This window comes from Aspergillus vadensis, assembly GCF_003184925.1.
Source record: "Aspergillus vadensis CBS 113365 unplaced genomic scaffold BO88scaffold_3, whole genome shotgun sequence".
Classification (NCBI taxonomy): domain Eukaryota; kingdom Fungi; phylum Ascomycota; class Eurotiomycetes; order Eurotiales; family Aspergillaceae; genus Aspergillus; species Aspergillus vadensis.
Window position 1 is genome coordinate 1,404,095 of NW_020292041.1, and position 15,528 is coordinate 1,419,622.

The 15,528-nt window shown below is 50.9% G+C and overlaps 5 protein-coding genes across 5 annotated transcripts; 1 reads left to right on the forward strand and 4 right to left on the reverse strand.

The window, feature by feature from the left end:
* Nucleotides 1-485: 485 nt before the first annotated feature.
* On the reverse strand, nucleotides 486-2,271 carry ptcG (type 2C protein phosphatase PTC1; the record flags this gene model as incomplete). The annotated part of the gene is made up of 3 exons (XM_025702717.1): nucleotides 486-929; nucleotides 985-1,694; nucleotides 1,725-2,271. 3 exons carry the CDS (start codon nucleotides 2,269-2,271, stop codon nucleotides 486-488), a joined length of 1,701 nt encoding a protein of 566 aa, XP_025566755.1.
* Nucleotides 2,272-3,454: 1,183 nt separating this feature from the next.
* Nucleotides 3,455-8,439, reverse strand: BO88DRAFT_359084 (peptidyl-prolyl cis-trans isomerase). The gene is made up of 6 exons (XM_025703812.1): nucleotides 8,230-8,439; nucleotides 6,413-8,143; nucleotides 6,115-6,356; nucleotides 5,948-6,037; nucleotides 4,240-5,453; nucleotides 3,455-4,183 (listed from the first exon to the last, which is right to left on the reverse strand). The coding sequence occupies exons 1-6, from the start codon at nucleotides 8,342-8,344 to the stop codon at nucleotides 3,673-3,675; spliced, it is 3,903 nt and encodes a 1,300-aa protein (XP_025566756.1). The 5' UTR covers nucleotides 8,345-8,439; the 3' UTR covers nucleotides 3,455-3,672.
* A 133-nt stretch (nucleotides 8,440-8,572) lies between these two features.
* On the forward strand, nucleotides 8,573-8,881 carry BO88DRAFT_174031 (uncharacterized protein). The gene has a single exon (XM_025701683.1). It carries the CDS (start codon nucleotides 8,687-8,689, stop codon nucleotides 8,843-8,845), a length of 159 nt encoding a protein of 52 aa, XP_025566757.1. The 5' UTR covers nucleotides 8,573-8,686; the 3' UTR covers nucleotides 8,846-8,881.
* Nucleotides 8,882-12,321: 3,440 nt separating this feature from the next.
* BO88DRAFT_174059 (uncharacterized protein) lies at nucleotides 12,322-14,000 on the reverse strand. Its single transcript, XM_025701684.1, has one exon. It carries the CDS (start codon nucleotides 13,951-13,953, stop codon nucleotides 12,787-12,789), a length of 1,167 nt encoding a protein of 388 aa, XP_025566758.1. The 5' UTR covers nucleotides 13,954-14,000; the 3' UTR covers nucleotides 12,322-12,786.
* A 318-nt stretch (nucleotides 14,001-14,318) lies between these two features.
* On the reverse strand, nucleotides 14,319-15,389 carry BO88DRAFT_402024 (class I SAM-dependent methyltransferase). Its single transcript, XM_025705994.1, has one exon. The coding sequence runs from the start codon at nucleotides 15,109-15,111 to the stop codon at nucleotides 14,359-14,361; it is 753 nt and encodes a 250-aa protein (XP_025566759.1). The 5' UTR covers nucleotides 15,112-15,389; the 3' UTR covers nucleotides 14,319-14,358.
* Between the last annotated feature and the right edge of the window lie 139 nt (nucleotides 15,390-15,528).

A 15,528-nucleotide genomic window follows, 5' to 3' on the forward strand; every position in this document is an offset into this window, starting at 1 on the left:
AAGACCTGCAGGTCAAATTTACATCACCATAGTAGGTAGGATACAACGAAGCGTCCCCGGCGGAAATGTCATTCACTGTCCAGCCGGTCCTGTCCTGGCTTTGCCGGCGTCCGGTCCAAGCAAAGAAAGGCCGAAGTAAGAAATGTGAAAATCAAAGCTCCAAACGAAGGAGGGATGAGAATATAGAAGAATGAAGGATCAAAAGAGAAGATAGACAGGAAGAACAATAGGGTCATGTGTCAATGCAAGAACTCAGACCCTTGGGCAGAAGAGAAGCAAAAGATAACGAAGTCTCAGAGTGAGGGCCTGGTGTGTGCAAGTCCGCGACCGACGCCAGCAGCAATGGAACAAGTAACAGATGTTCAAGGAAGAGATGAGAAGAGCAGCAGAACTCCATTGACGGACTTAGACCAGGTGGCCTCGGTCTCTCTATCTCGCGGCACAGAATGTCTCACTAAAATTCCTTTAAGTTGGGATTCTAACGATTAAGAACTCGGATTCTTCGGCTCAGGCTTTTTCAGGTTGTTGACCACCTGCTCATGGCTGTGCTCGTTGACGGAAAGCTCGGGCCCAGGCTCATCATTCGACATTTTCTGCAGAATCTCTTCTTGTGCCTTTGCAGCCGTAGTCGGATCATCTGCAATTCCCGCACTGGCCATGCTCTTCCTGGCGCCTTCGATGATCTTATCGGCCTCGCTCATCCCGCGATCCACATTAGAAGAAGGATCTCCGTCCACGCCGATAGGCTCCACGGTCCGGTTGATGACATCCTTCACCCGGTCAGAATCGAAGCGAATCACCATACAGGAAAGGTTGTCGGTGCTGAACCGCGCAAGAGCATGGTCGACCAGAATCTTGGATGCTTCCTGGGCATCATGCACATTGCGGATAAGATCTACCGCTTCTTGGTCGCTACACACATCCCAGAGCTAATAATCTCTGTTAGCAAGAAGGCTCTAAGCGAGATAGAGAGTTCAAACTTACACCATCACAAGCGAGGATGATAAACTCATCTGAGTCGGGTTGGATCACGGTTTCGGTAGTATACGGATGTCCGGTTACCAGATCCTTGAGATACGCATCACCAAGAGCTCTAGTCACGGCAAGCACGCCGTTGACGCGATTGTTCAATATTAATCCTCCTGCATTAGCTATCCGTTTCCCCTCGTTCTCATCACTACCCTTGTGATCGTAGGACAAACGAAGTGCCTTGCCGTTGCGGCACAGGATAATGCGGGCATCTCCCACATTAGCAGTGTAGAGGACACGCTGACGGAGGGATTTCTCCTGTAGTTTGGGAAGTATAGACGCCGCACCGCCTGATACGGCGGCCTGAGTAGGCGTATCACCTGCATCCGAATCGGCGTCGCCCTTGGAGGCAGCGGCAGCGGCAGGCGCAAGGGCCGCCGATCCCGTCGCAGAATGCGGACTGGGTACGCGGTCCTCCCATCTGAGGAGGGCAATGACCGCAGTACAACCACTGTTCTTCACAGGTAGTTTTTCCAGCTGCTGATCTACGCTGGTAAACGTTTGATCCAGGAGTTCCGGAACAGGTGTGTTGGGGTTTTTCCGCATGACCTCTTCCAAGATAAGATGCAGCTTTTTCCCGCACCATTCCGCCGCAAAGGTGCCTGCATGTCCATCAAAGATGGCAAAATAACCGTTGTCGGTTTCCACGACGGTCGCGGGGGGTTCTTCAGAAGTGGGCGAGGGGGCAGTGGGACTCGGGAGGGCTTTGCCATTGTTCTCAGCCTGGGCTAAAGGTGCGGGGGTCCCCAAGAAATTGTAGAGGTAGGCATGGGTATCTTCCATAGTCCGGCGACATTTTCGATTCCGATCTTCTGTCACGCCAACTTTGAACGAAGAGCGAGAAGTGGGAAGTGATTCTCCAGCCGAATTGTTAAACGACCCTTGGGGAACACTCAGAGCTGGGTCCATGCTCCCAAGCCTGTTCAACGAAGGCTGTTCTTGGATGGTGTAGTTGTTGAAGGAGTTCTCGCGCGGACTGCTCGACAGGCTGAGGGAGTTCTTAGCGCTGGTGAAGAAGGATGCTGCCTTGGTGACGGTGCTACTCCGGCGCTTCTTCTCGCCACCAGAGTTGTTCTGGTCCTCGCTGGTCCGCCGGGTGAAAAAGCCGCCAGGAGGAGAGGACTTCTTCTGGCTGATGCTGGCTTCCTCGGTGTGGATGCTCAAGGGAGGCGTGTCAATGGCACCGGAACGAGTGATGGAATCTGTCTTGTCTTTGGGTGGGCTCGAGGAGCCACTGAACATTCTGTTCAGCAACCCACCCTGGCTAGAAAAACTTCTCCGCTTATTCCCTGCCAGCTTGATGATCGTTGATGGGTAGGGGGGCTTAAAACCGGATCAAATGTTCGAAAGAGTGCGGAGGGGGGCGGCGGCGGCGGCGCGTGGGGAAGGGGGGGGGAGCGCCAAAGAATGAAAGCCGCCGGGAGGACTGACGTAGGATGTGAATTGCGGCGGAGGCGAGATGATCTAGCTGGGTAGACAAGGCATGTCAGCGTCTCGATCCACTACAAGACCAAGTTTCCAGCTAAGCACGATGGTAGCGGGATCTGCTTGAAGATTCCGATGGCTTCCAGCCAGCAATGCGGGCGGGCAAGTGACATCGTGGTCAGGCAACGCCGGATGCATGCTGTGGAGCGGCTATATACACCCTTCTTCCGGCGACAAGCGAACAGTGGCAGAAAAGTAATTCGAAACATAGGGAGAAGTATTCCGGAATAAATGCATCCATGTCGGGAGTTCAGACAGAAGCTAAAGAAAGGCACGTTATAGCAAGCGTCCTAAGCTCTCACCTTCCGAACCAACCCCACTGCGCGCCGGAGGGGACAGGGTTACAGAGCGACCACGGAGAGCGAGGATGCAAAAGGAATCAAGGACACTCACGGAAATAGGGAGAGAAATTGGCGATAGGCTGGGTCGTATGTCGAAAAGGATGTGGAGAAGATTCAACAGAAAAAAAAAGGGGGGGAGATGCGCAACAGTTGGATGTTGCGATGATGGGGGGGAAGAGGGAAAGGGAAAAGAAGGAAGTTGGTATGGATCGGAGGTAATACTAGTAGTAAGTAGTAAGTGGTGGTGGTAAGTGAGGCGGGCTCGGGATGGGGTCCTTTATTATTAGCAATCGTTGGTTCCTCCGGGTGGGAAGCACGCTAGAAGAAAGGGTACTTGGTACTTGGTACTACTTGCCATGTCGTGCCCAGCAAGTTAAGTGCACACCAGCACTACTCCCACTCACTACTGAGCACAAGTCCCACTTACACCAGTTCCCAGCCGATCGGACAGTCTGGTTACTATTTTCGGGAGGCGGTCAATTGCGGTCGTTATAACGTGACCCTGAAAGGATGGTGCGTGGAGGATGACGCAGCGGCAAGGTCTAGATGAGAGATAAGTGAAAAAGCATTGCAAGCCTTCATATTATTAGTGATAGTGCCAAAATGTTCACTTTCCCAATTAATCTATTCCCTGTACTTAATACCATGATGTTGCCTGCGGTATTTTAAGTTCGGAACATCCCCTTAATAGCCCCAAAACCACCACTACAGAATATTTGAATCATACAGTAAACCAAGCCCAACCACTAATAATTGTGATCATCAACGCCTATTGTTATACACATAAAATAATATGATCGCCATATATATGAGCTCCCTAATCCCATGAACTAAAATCCCCAAACCCACCTCCGCCCTTGAATTTCTTCCGCATTGGCTCGGGTTCGGGCTCATCATCTACAAATTCCACAATCTCATCCTCCTCCTGCCCAGCCCTCTCGGCCAGCGCGGCTTTCAGGTACTTGCCGACCCCGCCAGAGCCTTCGTCTTTCGCTCCACCCCCTGCGCCACGGACTCTTTTGCCCGTCCAGGTCATCCGGTCGTCTTCGGCGCGACGCGCATTCTGCTCTTCCTCCTCGGGGTTAACAATCTGGCCCTTCGCCTTGGCCTCCTCGGTTTGTTTCTGCTTCAAGAACTCTTCAAACGGATCCACAAACACCGTCACATCGGTAATGCGGATGTCCGGAGTAGGTCGGTTAGTAGTCGGGTTCGTCGGGTGCACTTCAAGGTTGTTCAGAGTCGTAGAGGAGGGCGTGGGGTCATCAATGACATGACCGAAGATAGTGTGCTTGTTGTTGAGATGGGGCAAGGCACGATAAGCAATAAAGCTAGTCAAGGGGTAAGTTGTTAGCGCAGGCCCTGCATCTCCATCGTGGGAACTTACAATTGACTGCTGTTCGTGTTTTTGCCCTTGTTGGCCATACTGAGGGTACCCCGGGAATCGTGCTTCAGTGGACCTTCGAACTCGTCGTTGAAGTACTTCCCCCAGATACTTTCACCACCCCTTCCGGTACCAGAAGGATCACCACCCTGAATCATGAACCCCTTGATGTTGCGATGGAAAGCGACATCTCTATAGTAGCCCTTCTTTGCCAGCTTGATGAAGTTCCACACGGCCTTCGGTGCGTACTCCGTATGTAATTCCAAATTCACATCTCCGAGATTGGTCGAGATACGAGCGTAGCCCTTTTGCTTCACTCGCCCTCTCTTCAGCATGTACTCCTCGTCGGACAAAAGCGCAAGCTCGGCAGAGGTGTGGGGCGTCATTCCCGTACTGGTGAGTGAGGCGGCGGCCAAACCAGTAGTGTGTTTGGCCGCATTATACGGCACAGCCTTGCCAGATTGAAATGACGCCGTCTTTTGAGATTGCGCCGCATTTCCCGCACTTCCAGATTTAGCCAAATCTTTCGAAGCCGTTACAGAACCAACACGTTGTGATCTTTCTGCGCGCGCCTTGGCCACAGCTTCCTTGGCCTTCAGGATCTTGGCCGAACTGCCCAGCGCGTTGACGTTCACATTGTTCGAAGGATCCTCCCGTTCCCGGATCTGCTCATCCGTCAATCCACTTTCGCCTTCCTTGAGGTAGTTGAAAGAGCTCAAGTTCCGCGACTCGACGTTCTGCGGGTCCTGCAACGTAATGATGTCCTTGCGAGTGAACTCCTCGTCTGTAACCAGATCACGCCACAGCTTTCCCTTGATGTTCAACCGTTCGACCGTATCCCAAGCGAAAACATTCCCCGTGTTCCGTAGCGCGACAATGTGCGTGTTGTCTGTGAAAACCTTGTACGTGACCGGATCGACATACTCGTTAGATTCGTTCTTCGCGAGATGCAGCTTAATGAGATCGGAGCTTTTGAGCGGCGCGCCGTTTACTGGATTCGTTCCATGTTTCTTGATCCAGGGGAGAATGTTGGTGAGATCGAAGATGGTGCCCGACGGTGTGCAAACCGGGTGCGAAAACGGTTGTAGTGAAAGGGAGCAGAAGTTGAAGGGAAGGCGCTTGAAGGCCGTATCTACTCCTCCTCGCTTTGCTCTGCCCACGCCGGCTCCAGCACTAGCGGAGAATGCATCCTCCGACGCCCATTCAGAGTGTGTAATCTATACAAGTCGTTGGGTCAGTTCATGCGAGGTCCGATAAGCGATAGAGCGCGGAGGGGGAAGAACAAATCTTCAACGGGGAGTGTTCATACATATAACTTATCGGTCCCTAAGCAAGTGAGCAAATAGGTTAGCTTTGCGTATAGATATGCGGAGAAATCTTGCCGAACCAACCTTTTCCCATCCTGGTGACAGAAGCTTTAGATGCCTGGTGCAGCAGCTCTCACATTTGCGATCCTGTCGCCGCGCCCCGAGGCCTGGAATATGATGTATTGCCGTTTCCAGATCTAGCCTATTTTGGCTAGGCCGTCCGCAGATGACCCTCGTTCTGTAACCGTTATACGCGGATGATACCAGTCACGGGATTGGCATCTCCAGCCGAGCATTCGTTATTAGACTATAAACAGAAACCAAGGTAGACATGGCGTAAGGTCATATCAATTGCTAAACTACACTACACACTATCATACATACATAATGTAAGCGACGCTCACAACGGCGCCATCGTCACTATAAATCATCCCTTTTCCACCACTAAACCACGCACTGATCGTGGGATATTCCTGTCTTCCAGTAACGCCCCACTGTATGGCTCATTTTGTTTACCTCCATGGTCATTGAATCATCATTAAGCATGTCCACCCCGTTCAAGGACTCATACGGGAGGGGGCTGGTAGCGCAATGGTACCACCCACCGGTTTCCAAAGTCGATACCATGTCGCCGCCGACTACCATATTTTCTCCAGACTATCTGAGGAATACCAATGTCGGCCACAGAAAGATTCCATGATAGTCCCTCCCCGGAGAGTAGCGCAGTGACAACCCCAGTTTTAGGAGCCCCGAGACAGACCACGGATTTCGAGTTGACGCATAGCCGGCCGCCTTCTACTGTAGTAACTTCGCCTATAAAATACGTTAGCACCGACGTTATAACAGGGTACAATATCCGGCATACTCACCACTCATAGCAGACAGCCCCGAAGGTACGTCCACAGACAAAATCTCCAGGTTGCTCCGGTTGGCCCAAGATATCATCTCAAAGGCAGTGGCCTGGTCATCCGTGCGAAGGTCATCAAATGCTATGTGAATCCCGAACAAGGCGTCGACAACCAAGTCAGGCGCAAATTCCGATGTAGAGAGCCGGGTCGATAGGTCTTCCCATCGGTGTACTCGGCCGCCAATTTTCTTGAAGACATCCAGCTGCTTCCGACAACTTTCTAGCAACTCATTGTCGTGCTCGATGCCTAGCATACAGACAGTCACGCGGTGGCCTCGATTGCGGAGATGGCGAGCCGCAGATACGGCACGTGCGCCGGTCCGGTGATTGCCTGTGAGCACCAGCATCGTGGGCGCAGCGGCATCGCTGGTGAGGAGCCCAACAGCAGCTTCCGCAATACCACGTCCCGTATTTTCCGTAATCATGTCCTCGGTAAGCCCCAGTTCGGCAACTGCAATCTGCTCAACCTCGAGCGTTTGCAATGGACTGACAGTTGGGCAGCTTCGATTGGTTGTGGTGAGCCGCAATGAGCCTCCAGGTACACCAGGGGCGCTTATCGGGGATGCTGAAACGGAAGTCTTGTTGGGTCGAGGGCTGGTTGTGCGAGACGTGCTTAGCTGACTGCGCCCGAGGGAATTGATCTGCGGTGGCACCAATGGCTGGCCCAAAATGGCGCTTCCTTTGCGAGAGCTCGGTGCGCGGGACGTCCTCGACCGTTCCCGCCCCGAATAGGTGCCGCTGCTTAGTTTTGCATCGCTGGGTACCTGGTCGGTATCCTCGCTCTCGGTCTCCTCGGGGCTGTCAAGGACATTTTCTGTCCAATGTAAATTCTTCCCGCCATTTGTTCCAGGCTTTGGTACTTTCCTGTTGAAGCTGACCAGCCGGTCTTCATCAGCAGTGGTGTCATCGTTACGAATTTCTTCAAACACCTTTCTCTTGTCGAATTTGGAAAGGTTGCTCTGGAAGTCGAACTCGCCCATCTCCTGGATATCCGTCGCATCCTCTGTAGCCCAGCCATTAGGGTCCTCCACATAATTCGATCTGTTATTCCGCTTTTTCCGGCGTTGTTTATTGAGCGACTTGTTCATCTGCGGATAAGACGGCTCGACGAAAGCAGTCTGACGCCAGCCTTTGCTTCTTGGGTCCGTATTCGTCGCCCCATCGTGTTCATTGACTGCCTTTGGGGTCCTTGGTTGTCCAGTGCGACGACTGGCTTTCGCGGCGGACTGCGGGGTTGGTTGCGATGAAACAATGTTCTCCCTTCCAGCGGGAACAGGGCCACTTGGCACGGCGCTGCGACTCTCATTCGCGGTCTTTCCAACATCAAGTTCCAGGTTACTGAACGGTTCGTTGAGCACAGCTGCTTGGTCACGATGAGCCACTTGCGGGAGTTGAAAGTTTTGTGAAGTGGACCGGCTAATGGAAGGGGCTGGAAGCTGTACCGGACCCGAGTCTGCACCCTGGCCAGATGGCGCAGAAGGTGGCTTCGAAAAGCTTAGAATCGCCGGGTCCACGAAGCTTTGCGATGAAGTTGGAGGCGGAGGTGCGGGGACTATGTTTTGAGATCCCTGAGGCGGAGGCGGAGGCGGACGCTGTGAGATGCGCGGAGTCGAAGATCCCAAAGAAAGATCCGCGATGTCGGGCGCTTCAATTGAATACGTAGGGAGCGGGTGTCCAATCCAGGAAAGTTTCACTGAATGAGAGAGTTAATGTTAGATCCTTACAAAGTGGGGATGGTGATGCTAGACAGTGAGAGGGGGGCAGAAGGCTTATACCTACCATTTCGGAGCATGAGACGTTGACCGATGACATTAGCCACTTCTCCCTGCACAGTTGCATTTGGTGGCGCTCGCAGCGTCACAAGCACATCGTAGCCGATAAATTCAGCCGCCATGATCGGCAGTCTGCACGAGTACAATCGCTGTCCAAAGGGCCGGGGATAGAACACGCCACGGACCGGAAGGAGCCCCGACAAGGTCGCCAAAGGTGGATGTGGATTGGGGTCAGCTTGTGCTTGCTTGCTTTGCTTGCTTTGCTCTTGGCTCGGGCATCACGTGTGGCTGGGCTCTTATCGATAAGGGAGGCATGAGACCCGCTCGGTGGGGTTTATGTTTCCTCACAATTTTAGACTAGTCATCCTAGGTAGTTAGATCCTGTTTTAACAAACCCTATGTACTGCCATTGAATCATCCATCTTTGACTGAATTATATTCACTCCATTCATCTTAAGTTAGCCATGGGTACTGACTCTATCATTCTTTATTTATTCCTCAAATGCAGGCTTGATACGTCAATTCAGTATACATTCTTTGTCCTTTCCTGCATCTCCACTTCTACTTCCATATTTTTACTAGTCTTGATTCTTACTATTATTGTAACTAATACGTGTGAATAATTTTCATAAACACTTACTTTAGCAGCTCTGTTAGCTCAATTAATTGCTTTTCTGAATGATATATATGTAGCATGTGTTCAGCTCCAATTTATACTAATAGTATCTTCCACCTCGTCTCGCAGCTTGTCTCATACCAGTATAATTGGTACTAATACTTTCTGTACAGGAATAGACTGAGACCTTCCTTGTATCTCTCAGAATACCTCCTGGTAAATTCCACCGAGCTCCTTTACTTCTAGCTCTGAATCCACAGCTACACCTTCGGAATTCACCGATGAAATGCTGGTGTTATCCCATACTCCTATTTGCGCAAAGATCTTATCCCAGTCCGGGGAATCCTATAAGAGTGGATAAGATACCTAACCTCTGGATTTGGTCTCCAAGGCCTTCGGGGCGCTCAGGCCTGAGTCTGGGCCACTGACCTCCGGAACATTGGGTGTCTCACATTTGAATAGCTTCGACATACAGGCACCAACTACAGCAGGAAGGCAAGTCCACTCTTGCTCTAACAGTTCATGGACTATAATACGCGGGAAACTTTACAACTTCTACCATAAGTCTCCACAAGACAGGTTTTGCCCAGAAACCTCGCGAGGTTCTCGATACCATTGATGCTTTGGTATTATAGTTGGAGAGAATGCTTCGGCAACCAGCCCTAGCGTGCCTCTTCCAGCTGAAGTGAGGTCACAGCTTTGGTTTATAGTGCTATAAAGATTGGAAGTTGGTTCTTTGCCAGGCAATAAATTGAAAACTCCAATGAAAGGCGATTTAAAGCACCCAGACATTTTCGAATCAACTTTCTTTGTCTTTTACGTGCCTGGGGGGTTTATACCACGACAATGCTCAGCCTGTGGAAGCTGCGCTTGTTTTGCCAATCATCGTCGTATCAGTGCTTGGTTCCCCTTGTTTCTGATCCTCGTATACAACTATATTTCCCCCATGACTAGCCGAGCTGATATATATTGCCATGTGGGCAAGATATTACAACGCTTAATGACATATACAATGGAATCTAGTGATAGCAGGCTACACATCCAAAGGTGAAACTCACACAGACTATGTCTCGTTACCTGATTTGAAATCAATTGCTGAGCTGGAGGTTTACTTGGTACGACATTCATTTTCTCTTGTCGACTTCAGGTGTCGAATCATTGAGGAACGAGTTCCAGAAAGGTACTAGGAGGAGAAGCTGTTTCAATCACCTTCCTTGCCAACGCTGAACCAAACCACTCTGTGATATTTTGGCTTTGAGGTATCTTTTGCCTCCCCTGAGGACTCAATCAACTGTGGGCATCTGGACACCCAATATAGAAGCCCGGAAAAGTATGTCAACGATTTTGTACGAAACCACCCGACACTCCTGATTTTGCCAGGAGGTTCACGTATCATGGTTCCTTTCCGCCATATATATAAACCGAGCAGTTGAAGTCTTCACGGAATGCCGACAGAAACTCCGCTCGCAAATACCAAACGTCCGACTTCCAGAAACTGAAACTCAGAACCTCAGTTTTTATTGCAGAGAGTCAATCGAACGACTCGGGTCGTCTCATTGGCTACCACAAATATACCCGAGGAAAATAAATGACACAGATTGAGTGCACACTTCGATATCATATCTTCAACGAAAGGAAGATATGTCATAATGTGCAAGCTAGAAACATACTCGAAAACCCAGCGGAAGTAGCAAGCACAGACCATAATGGTGGGATACTATACAAAACCATGCCAGCTACTGCTACCACGTATAGCTTTGCTAGCATTGCAAAAGGCTCAGCATGTGAAAGCTGTCCTTGGTACCTCCAAATTCTTTTGGTAAGCTAAAGCAGGGCATCAGAGGGCCCGTCTCGATGCAGCAGGCAACAATGATGATGCCAGCACCCACCCACCTACTCACTCTCTTACCATCAACTTCATCTTTAGTCGTCACCTGCAAAAGCATTTGCAAACGCACCAGCGTTGTGAGTTCATTGCCATTCGACAGAGCGCTGAGACTGACCTCTGGTGATAGTAGAGTGGCTAATATTGCCTATAGGTTGAGAATGCCTAGTGACATCAATATCTCCCCCTAGGTAACCTTGGCGACTCTTGCAACAACCTCTTAGGGCAATCTGTCATTACTGCGGGGCGATCTAACCGTCTGGGCTCACGGGGCGACACCCTGCATCCCTGGTGTTGGACGAGGTGGAAACCAAAACTCAAACTTGATTTGGACTCAAGTACAGTGCTGAAGTACAAAGGATGAAGTAGTAGATCAGCGTGAAAATACCTAGATCTTACTAGTACTCTATATTCCTACTTTATATAGGATGATTTGATGATTCGATAAAAAGGTAATACCACCTACTCGGAGATATCTGTATTACATCTGTATATGTTGGCTGAGGCAGGAAGCAATTGAGCGAAGATACCGTATCTACTATATTCTACCATATAAATGATATTAACTCAATAGATAGTCACACCGGACCACATCATAAGAATACACATGAAATGAAGGGTAGATGATTTAATCCCTTCCTGACAATGTGCAGATAGTATAAGCAAATGGCATAAGAATGTTATACACCGTCAATTCAGCCATATAAATGCTCTAGATAATCCTGCTCAAAATCATCTTCAGGATCCGGACCACCGCCACCACCACCATCGCCCGACTTCGACTTCTTTGAAGTCTTCATAACATCACTAATACTAACAAGCTTGGAATAAAAATCTGTAACCTTCGGGTGAACCATGACCTTGCGCGCCTCGAACCGCATAACCTGAAGACCAGCTTTCGAGGTCGCCCGACTCAGCGCAACATAGGCCTGACCCTTCTCAAACACGCGGCCTAAATCAACCTTCACCCGCTGCAGCGTCTGCCCCTGTGCCTTATGGATGGACAAAGCCCAAGCCAGAATGAGCGGCACCTGTTGACGCTGCGCCTGCACCTCTCCGTTTGGAAGCTCGATCTTCCACGTCTCCGGCTGGCAGAGCAGATGGCGTTCCGTTCCGTCAGGCTGCACGAAGCACACGAGGGGCCATTTGCGGGTGAGCGTGATGCCGCCGGGACCACTGCCGTCCTTGTTGGCGGCCATGGGCTTGAGTTTCTTGCGTGCACGAGCCATGATCTCGTCGTCGCTGTTGTTGCCTGATCCTCCTGCTCCCGAGAATTCGTTCTCGTTGTCGATGTAATAGTCGAAGGTGGCTTCGTCCATAAATGCCACGACCCGGCCGATGGAGCCGTTGACGAGCGTATCTTCCATGTTTTTGATGAGCATGACTTGTGCTCCCTTTTTCAGGTGGATCACTGGCGGTGCCATGCAGTTGGCCAGTAGGCGTTCGCGGAATTGGGGGTCTTGGATTGTGCCGCTGTCGACGGCGTTGAAGGTCATTGTTTCACCGGATAGGCGACTCATTCGGGCGCCGTTGGCGCTTTCAACTTCTTGGCGTGTGGGGAACCTGGGGATGGAGTGAGCTGGGTGCTTGGGTTTGGAACAGGCTTGGCTATATGGGGGGTGTGTCAGGCTTACAGTTCGGTGGCCTCGAGGGAGTCATGGAAGTCGAGAGGCCGAGAAAGTTGTTTGAAGGTGTCAATGGTTCGTGGCGAGATCTTTCCAAGTCGAAGCTCGTTGAGCATGTCGGCGAATTCGGGGTCTCGTTGACGGAAAATGTGGGTTAGGAGGATGGTGTGTTGTATGGAAGTGTTCCATGTCGCTGCTGCGAATGCGAATTTGGCTTCTCGGTTGCTCCCTTCTGGGACGGGGGGAAGTTGGAAAAAGTCACCGGTGACTACTAGTTGTATACCCCCGAAAGGACGACCGTTGTTCCTAATGCGACGTGCGATTTCCTCTAGCTTATCGAAGAGATCGCCGTCGACCATGGACACCTCATCGACGATCAGAACTTTGGTGCGCATCCAGCGATTCCGAGCTTTCTGGTTCTTCTTGATCTATAATTAGTTAGCATATATGTATTGGATATGATCGGTCGACCCCAATGCTAACCTTCTTGACAAGCTCCGGAACAGGTTCCTTCCCCAGCCCGATACCTGCGAAACTGTGCAGAGTTACACCCTCAATATTACACGCTGCTAGACCAGTAGATGCTGTCACCGCAACCCTGTCCGGCTCTTTCTTGTACTTATCCCGCAATTTCTTGATAATCTCTCTCATTAGCACGGACTTGCCTGTTCCGGCAGATCCTGTAAAGAAAATACTCTTCCCTTGCTGTACAACCGCATCCAAGACATGGCGTTGCTCATCGCTGAGGAAGATCGAGGCCACCTTCGTGCGAGGGTTGTGCATTTGGCCGCCTGCTTGTGCCTTCATAGTCTTGTTCTGCCGACGCAGTTCCCTTTGCTCATCCTTAATCGCGCTAGCTGATTTGTTCCAGGGAGCCGTCTGTTTCGGCCGCATAGGCGTTTGCGGCTTCATAGATGGAGGCTCTGGTTCTGGTTCCGGCTCGTCTTTCAGCCATGGTAAAGTTCGAGGCTTCCTAGTCGGTTGTTGGAAGTGGGAGGGGGGCGAAGAAGACCATGGAATTTGTATGCTGCTGGAAGGCGGGACACTCTCATCTGGAACCGGGGGTAAATCAGGGTACTTGACCTCCGCCGCCGCTTTGCTGGGTGAAGTCAAGTCGACTATCGGTATTTCTTCGTCTTGCGCAGGTATGCCATGGAGGGACGGGTACTTGGGCGGTTCAGGTTTCGGGACGCTCGGTCTGGTTATGGGGGCCGGGGCAATGAATGGATCGGGTTCCTCAAAGTCCAGGTCGTCATCGTCGTCAAAGTCATTCTCATCGAAGTAGACACCATCGTGGAGGGACCCCAGATTAGACTCTCGCACGGTAGCCATCTCAATCTTGCGCTTGACCCCTGCGGACGGCGGCGGGGGTCTCATCGAGGCATTTCCATTATTGCTGCGCGTAAGCGTGGACTGTAGCGGAGTCGCTGACGCTACTGAATGGTCCTTGACGGCTTTCTTGAACATCACAGCTTCCTCTCCAACCGGCAAAGTTCGCGATGCGGAGTATCTAGTAGAGGCCGTTTGGGATTTCAAGACTGGACCATTTAGAAGGAATTGGCGGAGGATACCTGGGGTCGACGCACGGTTTCTGGAAAGGTACATATACTTAGATTCAGGGTAAGTTGAAGATGCAGCATTCGCCTGCCCTGATCAATCTATTGATGAAACTGTTCAATTATCCACCGGCGCGTTTTGGCGATACGCGCCGCGCCACTACTTATCGCTCACGTGATTCCGATAAGGGCTGGCTTCTGGATGCCCTTTGCACGTGCAATTGTCTACCGTCTATAGAATACGGCCTCTACTTCAGAAGACGTCAGTGTGCTCAGACTATCCGATATAGCATGATTACAAGCTATAACTGAATAGCAACATCTAAAATGCAGGATAACTTCGATGTTCAATATGCTGCACTGCTATTCCCCCTCCCTCCTCCATTGGACGCCCCTCCTTTCTCTTTACTTACTCAAGAAACTACCTAACTGGACAGCTTCATGATGGTCCGCATCAATCCAAGTTCCCTTTCGGAACTACATTGGAAACATCATGCTGTTGTCTTGGCTTCCTAGCCTTGAAGAGCATGACCTGACCCATAACCCACGACTCCACCTCCTCAAAGTTCCGACGAAGTCCCTCATCAAACTGAGCCTTGTTGTCCTCCGAATTATGGAAAGACTTTGTGTTGTTGTTATAGCTGTTCATCATCTTCTGCCCCAGCCAGTTGATTGGTACACCCTGACCAAGGACCGTCGTCCCCACAAGAACGCCGTCCTCCGCCAGATGCGGCCGCACCACGTCAAACAACTTGCACTTTTCTTCAGGTGTTCCCGGAATGCAATGCAACAGGAAGAAGACACTAATCGAGTTGAATTTCTTGGTTTTGTCGAAGGGCAGTGGCTCCAGGGCCGAGGCCACGACGGTATTCACACGAACCGCCTCACGGCCTACCGTCTCCAAGATACGCTGCTCGGCAGCCTGGAGCGAGTTGGGACTGAGGTCTAGGAGGGTGACCTCAGTGCATTTGGCACCGGCCTTTAGGCTCTTTGCTGGATAATAACCCGTGCCGACGCCAATGTCTAGGTGGCTCTGGCCCATGGCGGCATTAAACAATGGGAGTTGAACGGTTGAGGTTGGGCATTTCCATGCAAAGTTGTTGGAAACCCATAGAACCCAGAAATCGTAGAAGTAGCGGAGAAGAAAGGGAGTATAGAGTGCAATGCCTTCTTCCAAGGCCGAAGGAGTCTTTGGTGAAGCTGTCATGGCTGATTTGGGGTGGACGTGAGAGTGAGTGTGCTTGTGTATCTTCTTCTTTTCTTTTGTTCAACCTTTCTCTTGAAATCGAGGGCAACAAGATAACTATGGGAGGTAGATGGGCGCCCCTGGTGGTAATGAAAAGAATGTCGCAGGGCTGGATGCTAAAACACCACCCAAGCGTTCCTTGCGAAGACGTCAAATCTAGACTGCCATGCCGTCTCACCCGCTTGCGCAGGTCATGTCTTATCCATCCAATGACAGCACTCGAACAGCTTTGACTTTCCATTCTGTTCTATCATGTTGTCTTTCGTGACTATACGTACTGTCTGACAGGAATGTTCACTGTCTTGTCTTCCTGTCATTCCCCCCTCCCTTGCCTACATTGTTTCCTATGAGCGCTTTACTTGATAGCTCTTCGGCCAA